The 13,212-nt window shown below is 44.4% G+C and overlaps 2 protein-coding genes across 11 annotated transcripts in view; one reads left to right on the top strand and one right to left on the bottom strand.

Moving 5' to 3' along the window:
• The window catches only part of ZGRF1 (zinc finger GRF-type containing 1), a 53,778-nt gene extending 43,118 nt beyond the window's left edge, over positions 1 to 10,660 (bottom strand). Inside the window, exons 1-6 of the mRNA XM_023520861.1 lie at positions 10,513 to 10,660; positions 7,369 to 7,420; positions 6,162 to 6,242; positions 2,658 to 2,717; positions 1,083 to 1,268; positions 1 to 757 (exon numbers count right to left, since the gene is read on the bottom strand). Of these exons, the coding sequence (XP_023376629.1) occupies positions 1 to 757; positions 1,083 to 1,268; positions 2,658 to 2,717; positions 6,162 to 6,242; positions 7,369 to 7,389 (1,105 nt within the window). The 5' untranslated portion in view covers positions 7,390 to 7,420; positions 10,513 to 10,660. The remainder of the gene's footprint in view (positions 758 to 1,082; positions 1,269 to 2,657; positions 2,718 to 6,161; positions 6,243 to 7,368; positions 7,421 to 10,512) is intronic.
• Positions 10,629 to 13,212, top strand: part of LARP7 (La ribonucleoprotein domain family member 7) — a 14,856-nt gene continuing 12,272 nt past the window's right edge. For 2 of the 10 annotated variants that reach the window (XM_011375953.2, XM_023520856.1), the window contains exon 1: positions 11,166 to 11,455. In XM_011375953.2, the coding sequence (XP_011374255.2) occupies positions 11,389 to 11,455 (67 nt within the window). In that variant the 5' untranslated portion in view covers positions 11,166 to 11,388. Of the gene's footprint in view, positions 10,810 to 10,915; positions 11,139 to 11,165; positions 11,456 to 12,771; positions 12,821 to 13,212 lie in introns of those variants that run through there. The other 8 variants (XM_023520857.1, XM_011375955.2, XM_011375957.2 and 5 more) reach the window with 8 other exon arrangements.

Genomic DNA, 13,212 nt, shown 5'->3' on the forward strand with positions numbered 1-13,212 from the left:
AATCTGTATCATCTCCTTGGGCCTGGAGTCTCCTTTCTAAATCATCACCAACTACGGTAGAAGAATGAGCAGAGGGACGCTGTGAGGACAAACACGTGGCCCACCAGCTTTTACTCTTCACGGTATTTCCTGATTGACGCTGACAGTGCAGACGTTCTGTCCCCACATCGTCACCCTCTTCCTGTGCAATTAAGCCCTCTGAGTGGGTGGGGACTTCTAACCCTCCTAGGGGCTGCACCGGAGGGAAACGTTCCACGGTCTCATGATTTACTTCTTGGGACGTACGAGTTGGCCTGGACTTCAGAAGAGCTACTATCTGTGCTCTGCTCCTGATGCTCTGGGGTGCTCCTGAACTGTGAGTCTGGGGCGTCCCTGAACTGTGAGAAGTCAAGCTACCCCTTTTCATGGGTTCGCTGGTCAGTAAGGAATCTGAGTGCTTATTCACAGAACCAAAGGGTGAGCAAAAATCACTTTCTTCACACGGCATTTCCGCGTTAATCTTGCAGGAAGGAGTGGAGGCAGCTGATGAAAAGGGTGGGCCACGTCCATCTCGATCCCTGTGAACGACACGGTTCTCGGCATCTGCTGGCACCTCATTCACACTGTTGCTGCCCACAGCGGCGAACAAACATGGGGCACTGGGGAACGGAGAAAGAAGGACGGGGCCCCCCGGCTCCTCAGCCTCAAACGCTGCAGCTGAGTCACCGTGTTCCACAATAACCACTTTCTTTGGCACCTGACGCGGTCCTTTAAAACCCTAAAAATAATAAAACAATTATTAGCTGTTCTGTTGCCTATAAAGAGTGTGTGAAATGAACTGGCTAAAAAAAAAGAAGAAGAAAGAAATGAAAGGAATGTGTGTGTTTTGCAAGGTAAATAATTTAAGATATAAAGTTTGTGAAGTTAAAATGCAAACTCATTTTTATTAAGATTTTTCTAATTAGAGGTCACTTCCTTTTGACCTAAGCTTATACTATGAAGTACCACAGTAATAACGGAGCACAATAGCTCCACAATTCACTACTTCTTGGAATGATGTGAGAAATACGTGTTGGCTCATCATCTTACGCAGGGGAACTCACAGGGAACTTCCTCCTTAAGCCGGCGGGCTGATACCCCAGGTACCGGCCCATGGGCACGGTCCTCCGTGAGCCAAGCACAGGTGCTTCCTTAATCACGTCCTGCTCAAAACCAACGCCTTCAGCAGCTCTCACCTCCTCGACTGTGATTAAGTACCGGTCACTTTCTATGTCATCTCCAGGTTTCACCTAATTTAAAGAATAAATGTCAAAATCACACAGATCTGATCATCTACGTGCTCCAGAAGGCTCACTAGCACTAGAAAGACACAACGGCTACTTGAAAAAGTTACTGGATAAATCGATAACTAAATTATTTTTCATGCACTAGTTAACTACCAACGAGCACAAAAAAGGATGGTAATACAACAAAAATTTCACTAATCTGTTAATTCAACAGTGCGTGGTGGCACCCTACATGAGGCCTCCTGTCACATACTGCCGATACGAATACAATCTCCTCTCAAGGAGATGGTTTAAAATCCACAACACAAAATGTAATTTTAAAACATTAGAGCTATTAAATATTAATTATGTATCTTTATAAATTAATGTGAATTAAATACAAGCATAATTATCAGTTATTACAAATTATTAGTTTGCTTAAACAATCATATTCTAAAAAAAGCATTTTAAATCATCTTAATCAACAAAATATAACGCTTGCCACGATCTGACTGCAACATAAAAATAATCAACCTATTTGATAATACATAGAATCTGTGTATTCTCAGATAGTGTACTTAATCTCTATTTATGAAATGATTTTAAATGAAATAATAGCAGTTACCACCAATTAAATATCTAATAAAATAGTGCTTCTCCTAGATCCTCTTGATAAATATAAAAATACCATAACCACTGTTAATATCATATGAAATCTACAAATAGATTGAATACCATGAGCAAAACTTGCACAATGATAATAAGACTATGCATCTGAACACTTTAGAATCGGTGCTGAGCCGCTGGGCACTTCACGAAAGTTATTCCTCATTTTCAGACCAACCCAGTGAAGTCTGTCTATGGTCTATGTTTTACAGTAGAGGTCAGACACAGAGGCCAGGTGAGCCAGGAAGGACGTGGCAGTGGACAAAGAATCCAGAACGAACAGCTCTAATCTTACTTTTCACACTAAAATATGTCGTTAGCTCCTCTATTCTTTCTTCCAATAGGAGAAAAACACAGAATAAATGTATGAGAAATTACTTTAAATAGGAATAATTTTACAATAGATCCAACTCCAGTTCTCTACCTACTAAAACTGTGTACAAGAGTCAGACTATAGAGTCGCTCCCGGGTACAAAGCCCAGAGGGAGCTGTGACGCTGAGCGTGGGCCAGTTACCAAGAACCCTCTGTGCCGTGCCCCTGATCCACAGTTCAGAGGGCTGTGCGGAGATTTAATGAAACATCTGAAAGCTTTCAGCACAATGTGGCTAATCATAAATGCTCAATAAATACTAGCTACAATTATTAGTATTGGTACCGTGACTATACTATTAAACAATATTCGTAAAGGAAGTATTTACAGAGATTTTTAAACAATAACTTAAAACAAGATAGACACATTAAAATACCTCGAGGCACTTAAGAAAGAAACTCTCCAAACATCCTCCTTTGTCATCGTATAAAATTGCCTATAGTTAAGAAAAAAAATGTTAAAAGGAGACAATATAATTCTGCTTTTCTTAAACACCTTCGATAGCAAGTGAAAAGTTGTTATACAGGGAAACCACACCAGGAAGGGATTACCCGCCTTGTTAACCTGTTAGAAAGGGCATCTATCTTAGATGTTTACCAGCATCTACTCACTCCGTGCAAGACAGCAAAAGCACCCACAGAAGAAATTCAAAAGCTTAGTCCCTACTGGGAGGATCCTGAATAGAACTGGGGAGCAGACAGACAGGAATGTGTTGAAGAGGGCAAAGCAGGAGACAAGCCAGTGAAGAGGCGGCTGTCGCAGTGTGCCGCGGAAGGTCTGGGCGAGGCTTAGTGCTCAAAGTGGTCAGCACCAGCTGTCGGCGAGGCACGGTGAAGCTGGCACGCGCCGGGTGGGGGGAAGCTACGTGGCGATCGTCGCCGGCTTCCTGCCTGTGCCTCGGCCATTTCGCAGCGGCTTCCCCGCCAGCACCTTCAGGGGCGCTGTCGCTCTTTGGAAAGTCTGGCAGTTTGTTAAAGGACTAAGCGGAGGGTGGCCCCATGATCCAGCAGTCCGCTCTTCAGCATAGAGAAATGAAAGCGTACGTCCTCACAAAAACACACACAAACGTCCACGCCAGCACTACTCACAACACTCAACAGTGGGCACAACCCAAATGCACATGGATTTACGACGGATAAACAAAATGTAACAAACCCATACAGTAGAATGTTACTCAGCAAAAAACTGGAGTCCTGATACGTGGATCCGCACGGATGGACGCTGAAACACGGGACTGAGGGAAGGAAGCCATTCCCAGGCCCGGAGCGGACAACCCACCGAGACAGGAGCGGACAGGCGTGGCTCAGGCCGGGCCTGCGAACCGAATAGTGACGACTGACGGGTGCGGGGTGACAAAAATGTCCTAAAGTTAGACTGTGGTGACGGCTGCCAGAGTCCATGAATACAGACCCCCGCGACCACCATTGAAGTCGCCTCGCTCGGCTCCCTCCACAACCGCGTCTGACGGACCCGACGTGGCCGGGGCTGAGAAACCCGCTAAGTCGAAACTGAAGGCAGCAAGGCAGGAGAAGGGTCACTGCCTTCGAGAGAAGCGGCCGAGCAGGACAAGGAGCAGCGACCGCCATGTGGCGCCTGCACGGCCCGCGAGCACCGCCTCCCGATTTCTATCGGCTGTTAGACCTTGGGAGATGCGACGAGGCTGGGTCGGCTTAAGTGACCTGTTGCCCCTTTCAAGTCCAGGAACCGCTGACCACGAAGGCCACACCCGCCTGTCCCATGGCCCGCCTGGCTGGCAAGAGAGGAAAAGGACCTGCACGTGGTGAAGGCAGACCCTGAGGGACAACAGTGGAATCTCGAGGGAAAACCAAGCTGCTCCAATGCGTCCTGCAGGCTGTCAAGGGCCATTTAATCAGGGCGCCACTTTTTTCAAATGGCAAGCTTTCGACAATTGGGCAATCGATGAATTTTAAAGTATTTGTGCTTTTTAAATTACATTTTAAGAGGTACTTGTAACGTTTTTAGATAATTTACATTTAAATGTATCTAACGGATTAGTTTTATGATTCTAAATTAAAATGTATAATTGAGAAATTCATTTTGGATATGTTACTTGTTAATTGAAAAAAGGGATAAGTAAATTTTACTCAGTTTATAAATCATATTAGAATCTTAAAAGGCTTTAAGATGAACGATGTTTACAATTTATTAGAATTAAGAGGTAGATTTACATCCCTGGGAGGGTTTTGTTAGGGCAACTTAATGCTAAAGAAAGAAAATAAAATATATCAAATTTATAAATTTAATTTAAAATATTTAAGATTTTGTTTTTTAATAGCCTGATTATTAAAAGTATCTACCTTGTTCAACTTAAGTTGACTAAATATTAAGCTACGACCCCATTGAAAGTTAAACTAAACTAGGTTTATAAATTTCATAGGATTTATAAGTTGAACTTGAACACTTTTAATTTTGTTTTGATAAATTAAATGTTAATTTAAAGTGATAATGATAAGCAGCCTTTCACAGTGAAAGCTGCTCTAGAGGTAACTTTACAACAGCCACATGGAATAAATACAAGACACGGAGAGCGTTAGCTGCCAGGCTGGGGACGGTGGCCTCACTGCCAAGGCCATGGTCTCACTAACGACGCACAGTCTCACCAACGTGTGCTTTGTGTTGTCAGCTCATCTGTAATAAAGGTGTTCTTTTAAACCAGTGATATTGAGAGAGGCAGTCGAACGGTTAGGACGTGGGCTCTGGAGCCAAAGCCCCAGGTTCATGGAGGAACCCTCCACTTTCTAGCTGTGGGACGCATGGGCAGGCCACCGCACCTCTCTGTGCCTGTCTCCTCCCCTAGGGAAGGGGAGGACAGGAGACTCACGCAGACGCATGCACAGCACCATGCCTGGCACGTGGTAAGCACTCGATGAGTATTTAAATCAAAAGCGGAGGGGGTAGGGGCTGGGGCTGAGCGCGTGGGTGCGGGGGGGTCAAAAGGCGCCAACTTCCAGCTATAAAATAAGTCAGTCCTGGGGTGTGACGCACAGCACGGTGGCACCAGTCACAACGCTGCATTGCACATCTAAAAGTTGCTAAGAGAGGAAATCTTAAAAGTCCTCATTATAAGGAAAAGAAGAAAAAAAGTCTGTAATTATGTGTGTTCACAGATGTTAACTACGCTTTTTATAGTGCTCATTTTGCACTGTATACAGATATCGAATCATGTCGTCCACCTAAAACTAGTGTGATGGTACATGTCGGTTTTGTGTCCATAAAACACACAAACGAGGGAAGCAGATCGCCCTCCCCAATGTGAAGGGGCTTCGTCCAATCAGCGGAAGCCCGGATAGAACAAAGGCAGAGGGAGAGAGCGAGAGATACTGATACAGCTTTACACGCCTCTTTATACCAGTACGTGGGACTGAGTCCCGAGGACAGCTTTAAAGCTTGGGAAGGGAACAGGCCGAGGGAGGACACTGAGAAATGGTCAGTGAGCAACAGCAGGAGGCCGGTGTCCCAGAAGTTAAATAAAGAATGGGGGGCTCCAGAGTGTACGGGTCACGAGACCCGATCAGGGACACCACCAGCTCTGGCAGATGGAGCCGAGGCGGTAGGAAGAGAAGCCACCGAGGATCCCACGCCTAGCAGCGTGAAAGCACCCTACTAAATCACTCTCCAACATTCCTAAGAAGTTTCAACAAAATCTAATTCAAAACAAACAAATAAATAGTATTTACTGAACTTTTGAAATGTACAAACTAATCACTGTGATGTGGGAATCATTTGGCAACTTCTGTTCTCAGGTCCAGCCAGCTTATGAAGACACCTAACATTTTAGCATCCACAGAGTTCTCGTATCATTCCATGAAAAGGCAGGAGCCCAGCTCTCGGATTCAGCCATCAGCTGCTGTGCACTTACTTTGTTTCTGCAGCGAGTGACCTTCAGAATTCCATCTTGCCACACTTTTGACTTCTTCATCTTTTGATGAGTATACAGTACCTTAATTCCAAAAATACAAAGTAAAGAAATGGTTTCTATTTATATATATTAAATGTTGTATATTTTTAGGCCCTTCTACAAACAAAATATATTTAAGACATCTATCAAAATAAAAGCACAGATATCATAACGATAATCAAAAAAATCAATTTAAAAAAAGAAACTAGGTAGTGAAAGGCAAGGGAGGGAGAAAGGAGAAGCAAAACCTAAGAAGTGAAGAGTTAACTGAGCAACAAAAACCACTGTGAGCTTCTCAGTCATCAGTGGGAAGGGAGAAGTGTCCGGTCACAGGGCTCACGACGCGCAGTTCTCAGAGTGCAGCCCAGACACTCTTGCTGGTCCCAGGGCTTTTTCAGGGGTCTGTGAGGTCAAAGCGTTTTCGCGACGTTATTTGGCTTTTCACACGCATTCCTGCGGGCAGTTACGGCAGAGTTATGTATGTGCAACGCTGCAAGGTTCAATTTCAGACTAATGGAGAAGCAGATCTGAGAATGAAGTCAAATGTTAAAGGGATCTGCAAAACATGTAGAGCAGTGCTGCTCTTTTCAATATGTTTTTGTTACAGTTTTCGAAAACAGCTATTTTCATTAAAAAGTAATCTGTTAAATGTAATGGGTTTATTGTTCCTTAATGAATTAATAAGTATTTCAAAAATTTGTTATAATTTCTAATATGAAGACATCAATAGACATAAGCCCCACAATCAAAAACTCTTTGGGGTCCTCAATAATTTTAAGAGACCAAACAGTTTAACAACCACCGATGTACAAAGAAGCATGCCAGTGCTTCAAGAGAAAGAAATTACTGCCTGGTCCTGAGCTTCCTAAGAATTTGTTCCAAAGGCCTTTCTTTGTACAGCAAATGTGAAGGGCAGGCAAGAGATGAGGCTTCCACGTAAAATACAGGGCGGTATCTGAGACACACACATGTATACTAAAAAATTCTTCACTGTTTATCTGAAATTCAAATTTAACCAAGTGCCCTGCTCCGCTCTGAGGCTTTGGGTTGTATTTTACTGTTGTTGTTGTTGTTGTTGTTGTTTTCTGCTAAATCTGGCAACTCTAGCAACATTTGTTAAGTGTAAAAGGAAGGAAGGAAGAAAAAAGGAAACAATGGTAAGACTTACAATAAATTCTTGGCTTTCCATTGTTTCTTCTGAAGTTATAAATCAGTCAGCTCTAGAAAATAATCAGTGGTTAGTCAACTATTTATATCACCTAAAATGAAAAACGACAAAGCATATTCCACCCTGATGAAAAGATGAAGTATCAGATACACTTTACCCCCACACGCTCTTGACCAGAGGGAGGATCTGAGTCCCAGGACTATGCAACTGCCATGTAAAGAGAAAACTAAGTAAAATATATAAATATTTTAAATGTTTCCATATATATAATATATATATTATACATGTTTGCAGTAGTCTGCAAACATTCTTCCAGGTGCCATAACAAGCATCAGAAAATGATTCCCCCTAGAAGGTTTGGTTCCTTATAGAGCCAGCTTCAATTTGTAGTTTTCTGAGTTGATATGGTCACCACAAGATGGCCCCCTTGCGTTTAAAAGTTTTCCCTTTTACATGCTAAAGTCAATATACTACAGTATCTAGTGCCAGATGTTATAATACTCTGCGAGAAAACAAAAATCTTTTCAACATGGTTGCAACGAATACTGTAGTTATTCTATTATTCTATGCCATTGGATAAAACTGTCATTTGGGCAAACTCGGAAATCTAGACTCGCTGATGGTGATTAAAGAACAGAGACGCCACGGTTCCGAAGGTGTGACCCCCGGACCAACGGCATCGGCACCAGCTGGAAACCAGTTAAAAATTCAAATGCTTGGGGTCCACCTCTGACCTGTTAGGTCAGAAAGTCTGTGCCTAGTAGTCTGTTTTAACAAGCCTTGCAGGTGATAGTGACACGTACTTGAGCATTTCGCCCTGAAAGACGTAGGGGATTCAATAACAAAGCGTAATTTGCAATTCTGGATTCAATACCTCATTTATACATAGAAACTAGGCCACCTATATATTATTTATAAATTACATATATTTATTTAGTATTTACTATGTGAGAGACTAAAATGAACAAAACAGTATTCCTAATCTCAAGGAATTTTCAGAATCGAGAAGTGATGAACAGTAATTACAATAAAAAGACAGAAATAAGCACAGGAGGGACGCCAGCTTGGCCTAGGGCATCAAACAAGGCTTCGCGAAGGATGTAACGCCTAAGCTGTAAGCGGAAATGACCATGAACCAAGGGAGGATGCCAGGGAAGGTATTTACAATTAGGAATCAATCCATACAAAGGCCTGTGGAAGACGCAAGACCAAGGATCTCTAAGTAGTACAATTAAGGAGTCAAGGGTAAAATGGTGAGTGGTGAGAGCAGAGACTACAAAAGGAGTAATTACAGGCATGCCAAATTGTTCGGGTTTTCTGTAAAGAGCACAGAAGCCATGCCAGGATTTTAAGAATAAGATGACATAATTTGACTTTGGTTTTAGAGATTGCTCTGGCCGCCAATTAGAGAAAGAACGGGGTCAGGGGTAGGCAAATGATATGAATACTTGCTCTGGGACATAGTTCACAGGACAGGACCCAGACTTACAGAGGTACTGCCTTTCTTAGATATAACTCCCATATCCCACATCCCTCCCCTCCAGCCCACTGGAATTGCTGGATGCCTAATGAATGCCAAGAAGATAACAGGGAAGTCCAGAGAGATAGCATTCACTGCTGCTTTTAGAGCAACTTGATCCAGCCACTGAATGGGTTGGACATTCTGTATATGTAGATGAGACTACATGGTGTAGACACAGTGCTTGCATGTGGTAGTTATTAATATTAGATCTCTTTAATAACAGCTATCATTTATCCAGTGTGATTATATGCTAGACATTGTTCAAATGCTTTAAATGCTCGCCTTTTATGGTGCAGATACTATTTCTTATATTCATTTTACGAAAAAGGAAACTGAGGTACATAATTGGTAAGTAATTTGCCCAAGATTATAAGTAAACAAATGGCAGATTCAAAATTTAAAACTAAGTAGTCAAGGTCCTCATGCTCATATTAAATTATATGACTACTTTTGAGTACCTACAATATCAAGATGGAACTGGACTAGATACTTTACATATAGTATCTGTCAGTCTCATAATCCTGAAGAGCAGATATTTTCATCACATTTATAGATTAGGAAAACAGTATTTACTAATTCAGGATTACTTATAGGCTATTTGAGAACTGCAAAATAAATTCCTCATTGTTTTCAAAAAATTAGAGATATTACTCAAAAGAAATCAAGAAGGTCCAAACTCTCATAAGCAGTAAATTAGATTACAAGGATTAAACTAAAAAAAAAAAAAAAAAGAAAGGCTGACTGAATTTTAAAATATTTAGGAGAGCCCTAACTTCTATATTCAAAGGAGAGTCAACACTCCTTTATTAACATTAAACAGGAAAAAGTTTTAGCCAACAGCATCATATATTTAAACGAGGTGCAAGGATAATACATTTTCTGAAAGTCTTCATCTATCCATGCTTGTCAAACAATTCAAGCGTTGACCCACCTCGAATGGGTGAAAGTTTAATGTGCAAAGACGTTTTTAAAAGGGTCAGGAGACCCTAGCTGATCTGTGATAACTGCATAAGGGCACACACGCGTGTTGTACTGTTTGTACATTTACGTATAAAATTCGGCCTCCTCACTAAAATACGAGCCATGCTTTCGGTCTTTTTCTTTTGGAACAAGAAGAATCTTTCGAATCCTTAAATTGGCTTACAGATTTAAAAGTTTTGTAATCGCTAACCCAGTATTTCGTTAAGAAACCATCCAGTCCAGATAAACAAAAGAAGTCCACATTTCATTTGCCAAGATTCTAATTATCATGACCCTGTGTAACCAAATGACAGTGGAGACCTGACCCATTGTCAGTTCCCAAAAGCAAACAACAAAATCCTTTCCGGTCCTCACGCGTCTGCGGGAACTGCAAAGCGGGGCCGGGAAAACCTGTGAAGAGGCTCAACTCCTACCGGGAGTCGGAGCAAGCTGTGACGGCGACCGCCAATCCTGGATCCACACAGCGCCCTCACTCTCTGCCCTGGCGGAGCCGATTCTTTCGTCCCTCCGCCTCAAGTCAGCGACACTGCCCCCCTGACTCCCCGAGACCCGGGGGCAGCTCACTTCACCCACCCATCACACTACACTCCCTTTCGAATATTCGCGCGAAAGCCTGTGACGTCATCAGCCCGGGACAGCACCTGAGCGGGAGCCGACACTCAGCAGACCGCCGTCTTCAAGCCGCCGATCCAACTCCTGATTGGCTACGAGCCGCCCGACGCCCCGCCCGACGCCCCGCCCACGCCCGTGACGTAAGACGGCGCAGCGCCTCGGCGCGTCTTTCTGAGGCGTCCGGGACTCCTGTCGCTCGCTGTATGACGCGAACACAACCCCGACTGTAGGACCCCGGAGACGGAAAGGCTCCAGGACGCAGTCTCTGGCCCTATATTTTGGGACTTGAACGGAGTGAGTGGCAGGCGGGCTCCAGGGCCGCTCAGGTGGGGCGAGGTCAGCCCGCCCCGGCGCGCGGGCGGCCTCCGTGCGCGCGACGGGCTCCGCGGCCGCGGGGGGGGCCCCGCCGTTGGGGGCGGGGCGCGCGGCGCCCGGCGCCTCGGGGCGGGGGGGTGGGGCCGACCCGGGGCGGCTGTCGCACGGGAAGTTGCGTTACTTCACGGATTGGAGCTCGGGCGGCCAAAGGACAGGGAAAGTGAGGACTTGTGTGTGAACATTAGGTCGTTTTCCTTTCAGGACGCTAGTCCTTGTCAAAGAGGTGAAACTAGGGACGGAAGGGACCTGACGAGTAATGAGCGCGAACTGCAGGGCACGGGTGCGCTCGTCGGCGTCCGGGGGAGGCAGGCGGGAAGCCGAGCTGGGCGTTTAAGGGGCCTTGAAAATCGAATAGAGGTTTATAGGGCAGGTATGACGGGGAGGCGCATCAAAGCGAAGGCACAGAGGCAAGTGCCCCGATAGTCTCGAATGGCTGGCTGTGACTGGATCTTAACCTTTGGGGCACACAGTTTCCCTTAAAGCATCTTAAGAGCTATGGATGAGCTGTTCAATCCATATCTTCCTCTAAAATGAAGGTGTGTTTGACTGCACAACACGCGTTTAAGATGGCGATTGCAGACGCGTATAGCACACCCAGTAAGAGTTTCTGAGCTCAATCCTTCAAGCCAAGAAGTAATCCTCAGGAGAGGGAGCGAAGGGGAGCCCGTGGGCTGTGATATGAGAATGATGCGGAAGGCCACGTTTCTGGGAGACTGTGACTTTCTGTGCTTATGCAGTTCTGCCCTCTGTTTCCTTAGTTGGTGGCCCTGACAAGCAGAGGAATTGGAGAGCTGGCAGTCTGCCTTTTACAATGTGTAGTTTTTTTTCAGAAGGGAGGGTTAGCAGTGGATTCTACTGTGGCGATAATCATAGTCTACATTTGTATTTTATTTATAATCATATTCCTCACAAAAGAATTTGACACTTAACAGTTTATAAGATTCTCTCAAATACGTTACTTAATCAACAAGTGCATAGGGTGTGGTCAGGCTAAAGTCCCAGCCCTGGTAGTGTTTACACTAGTGGGGCAGATGGACAAAATTACAACTACAGGTAGTGGCTAAGTTAACGGGGAAGAAAGTGGCAGCTGAGGGGGTGGGAAGCGTTAAGGTTAACTGGGAGGGGCTATTGTAGATTGGGTCAAAAAGAAAGCCTCTTTGAGCCGGTGAGAATTGCAGAGACCTACATGAACAAGGCAGTAACCCAATCCCTGCAGGTGTGGGGAAGGTAAAGAAAGCAACTAGAGCAGAGGTCTGACAGGGACAGCCTTATGTTTAAGGAAGAGGAAGGCAAAGGTGGGATGTGTGGGTGGAGAGACCTGCAGGGAAGAATTGTAAGAGGTGAAGTTAGAGAGAGAGCCCCGGGCCTGGTAGGCCACAGTAGGGACCTGGGGTTTGATTCTGAGTGTGGTAGTAAAACCTTTGGAGAATTTCATGCAAGAGGCTGACGTGGTCTGGCTTACTCTGCTGTCTGGAAAGTTGATGCTGATGGAGGAAGACAGAAGCAAGCTGACGTTAGGTGCTGTATGTAGTTCAGGCAAAACATTGACAGCCTGGACCAGGTGAATCCACAGCAGAATCCACTGCTAACCCTTCTGAAAAAAACTACACCTTGGCGAGAATGCACGCGTCGTTGGAGATTCGAAGAGGGCTTTGTGCCCTCTTACTGGGTGTCACTTTGAAACACTTTATTTCTGTTTCTCGCTGCAGCATCAGTGCTGCAAAGATTCTAGTCTAGACTCAGACACAAATAGGCTTTAATCTAACGCCCTGTTTACTGAGCTTTAGAGAAGGGTACAAGGCAGAAGATACAGTAGTGACGGCATTTTTCTCTCACCCAGAGGCCTGCCCCAGTGCTTACCCAGACCCAGCAATTAACCCAAATCCATTGCCTTTTTTTTTTTAACTCTCAAGTGAGACCGAGCTTATTCTCAGGCAGGCTTGCATCATCCCAGGCCTGATGGTAAGCCTTTGCTCATGTACTCATTTTTGTGTGCAGATCTCTAGTGATTTAATTCTGACGACGCATTCAACAAGTATTTATTTGACTCCTATGTGCCAGGGACTGGGAATGCATCCATCAGTGAATAAAACAGACAAAAATCAGACTTCATCAATCCTACATTTCTAGGAAGAATAAAAAACATTAGTGATGTTAGAGGCAGTACGTACCACGGAGGTAATGTGTTTGTGCAGAAATTTTCGGTTTTAAATACTGTTAAGGGTGAAGACCTCCCTGAAGTAACATTTGAACAGGATTTCAGCACATGAGGGAGCAAGCCATGTCATTTGGGGGATAAGTGTTTGAGAGCAGCAGGCTTAAAAGGCCCTCATTGAGTTTGCTGGCTGAGCTTA

This window comes from Pteropus vampyrus, unplaced genomic scaffold (genome assembly GCF_000151845.1).
Source record: "Pteropus vampyrus isolate Shadow unplaced genomic scaffold, Pvam_2.0 Scaffold282, whole genome shotgun sequence".
Lineage (NCBI taxonomy): Eukaryota > Metazoa > Chordata > Mammalia > Chiroptera > Pteropodidae > Pteropus > Pteropus vampyrus.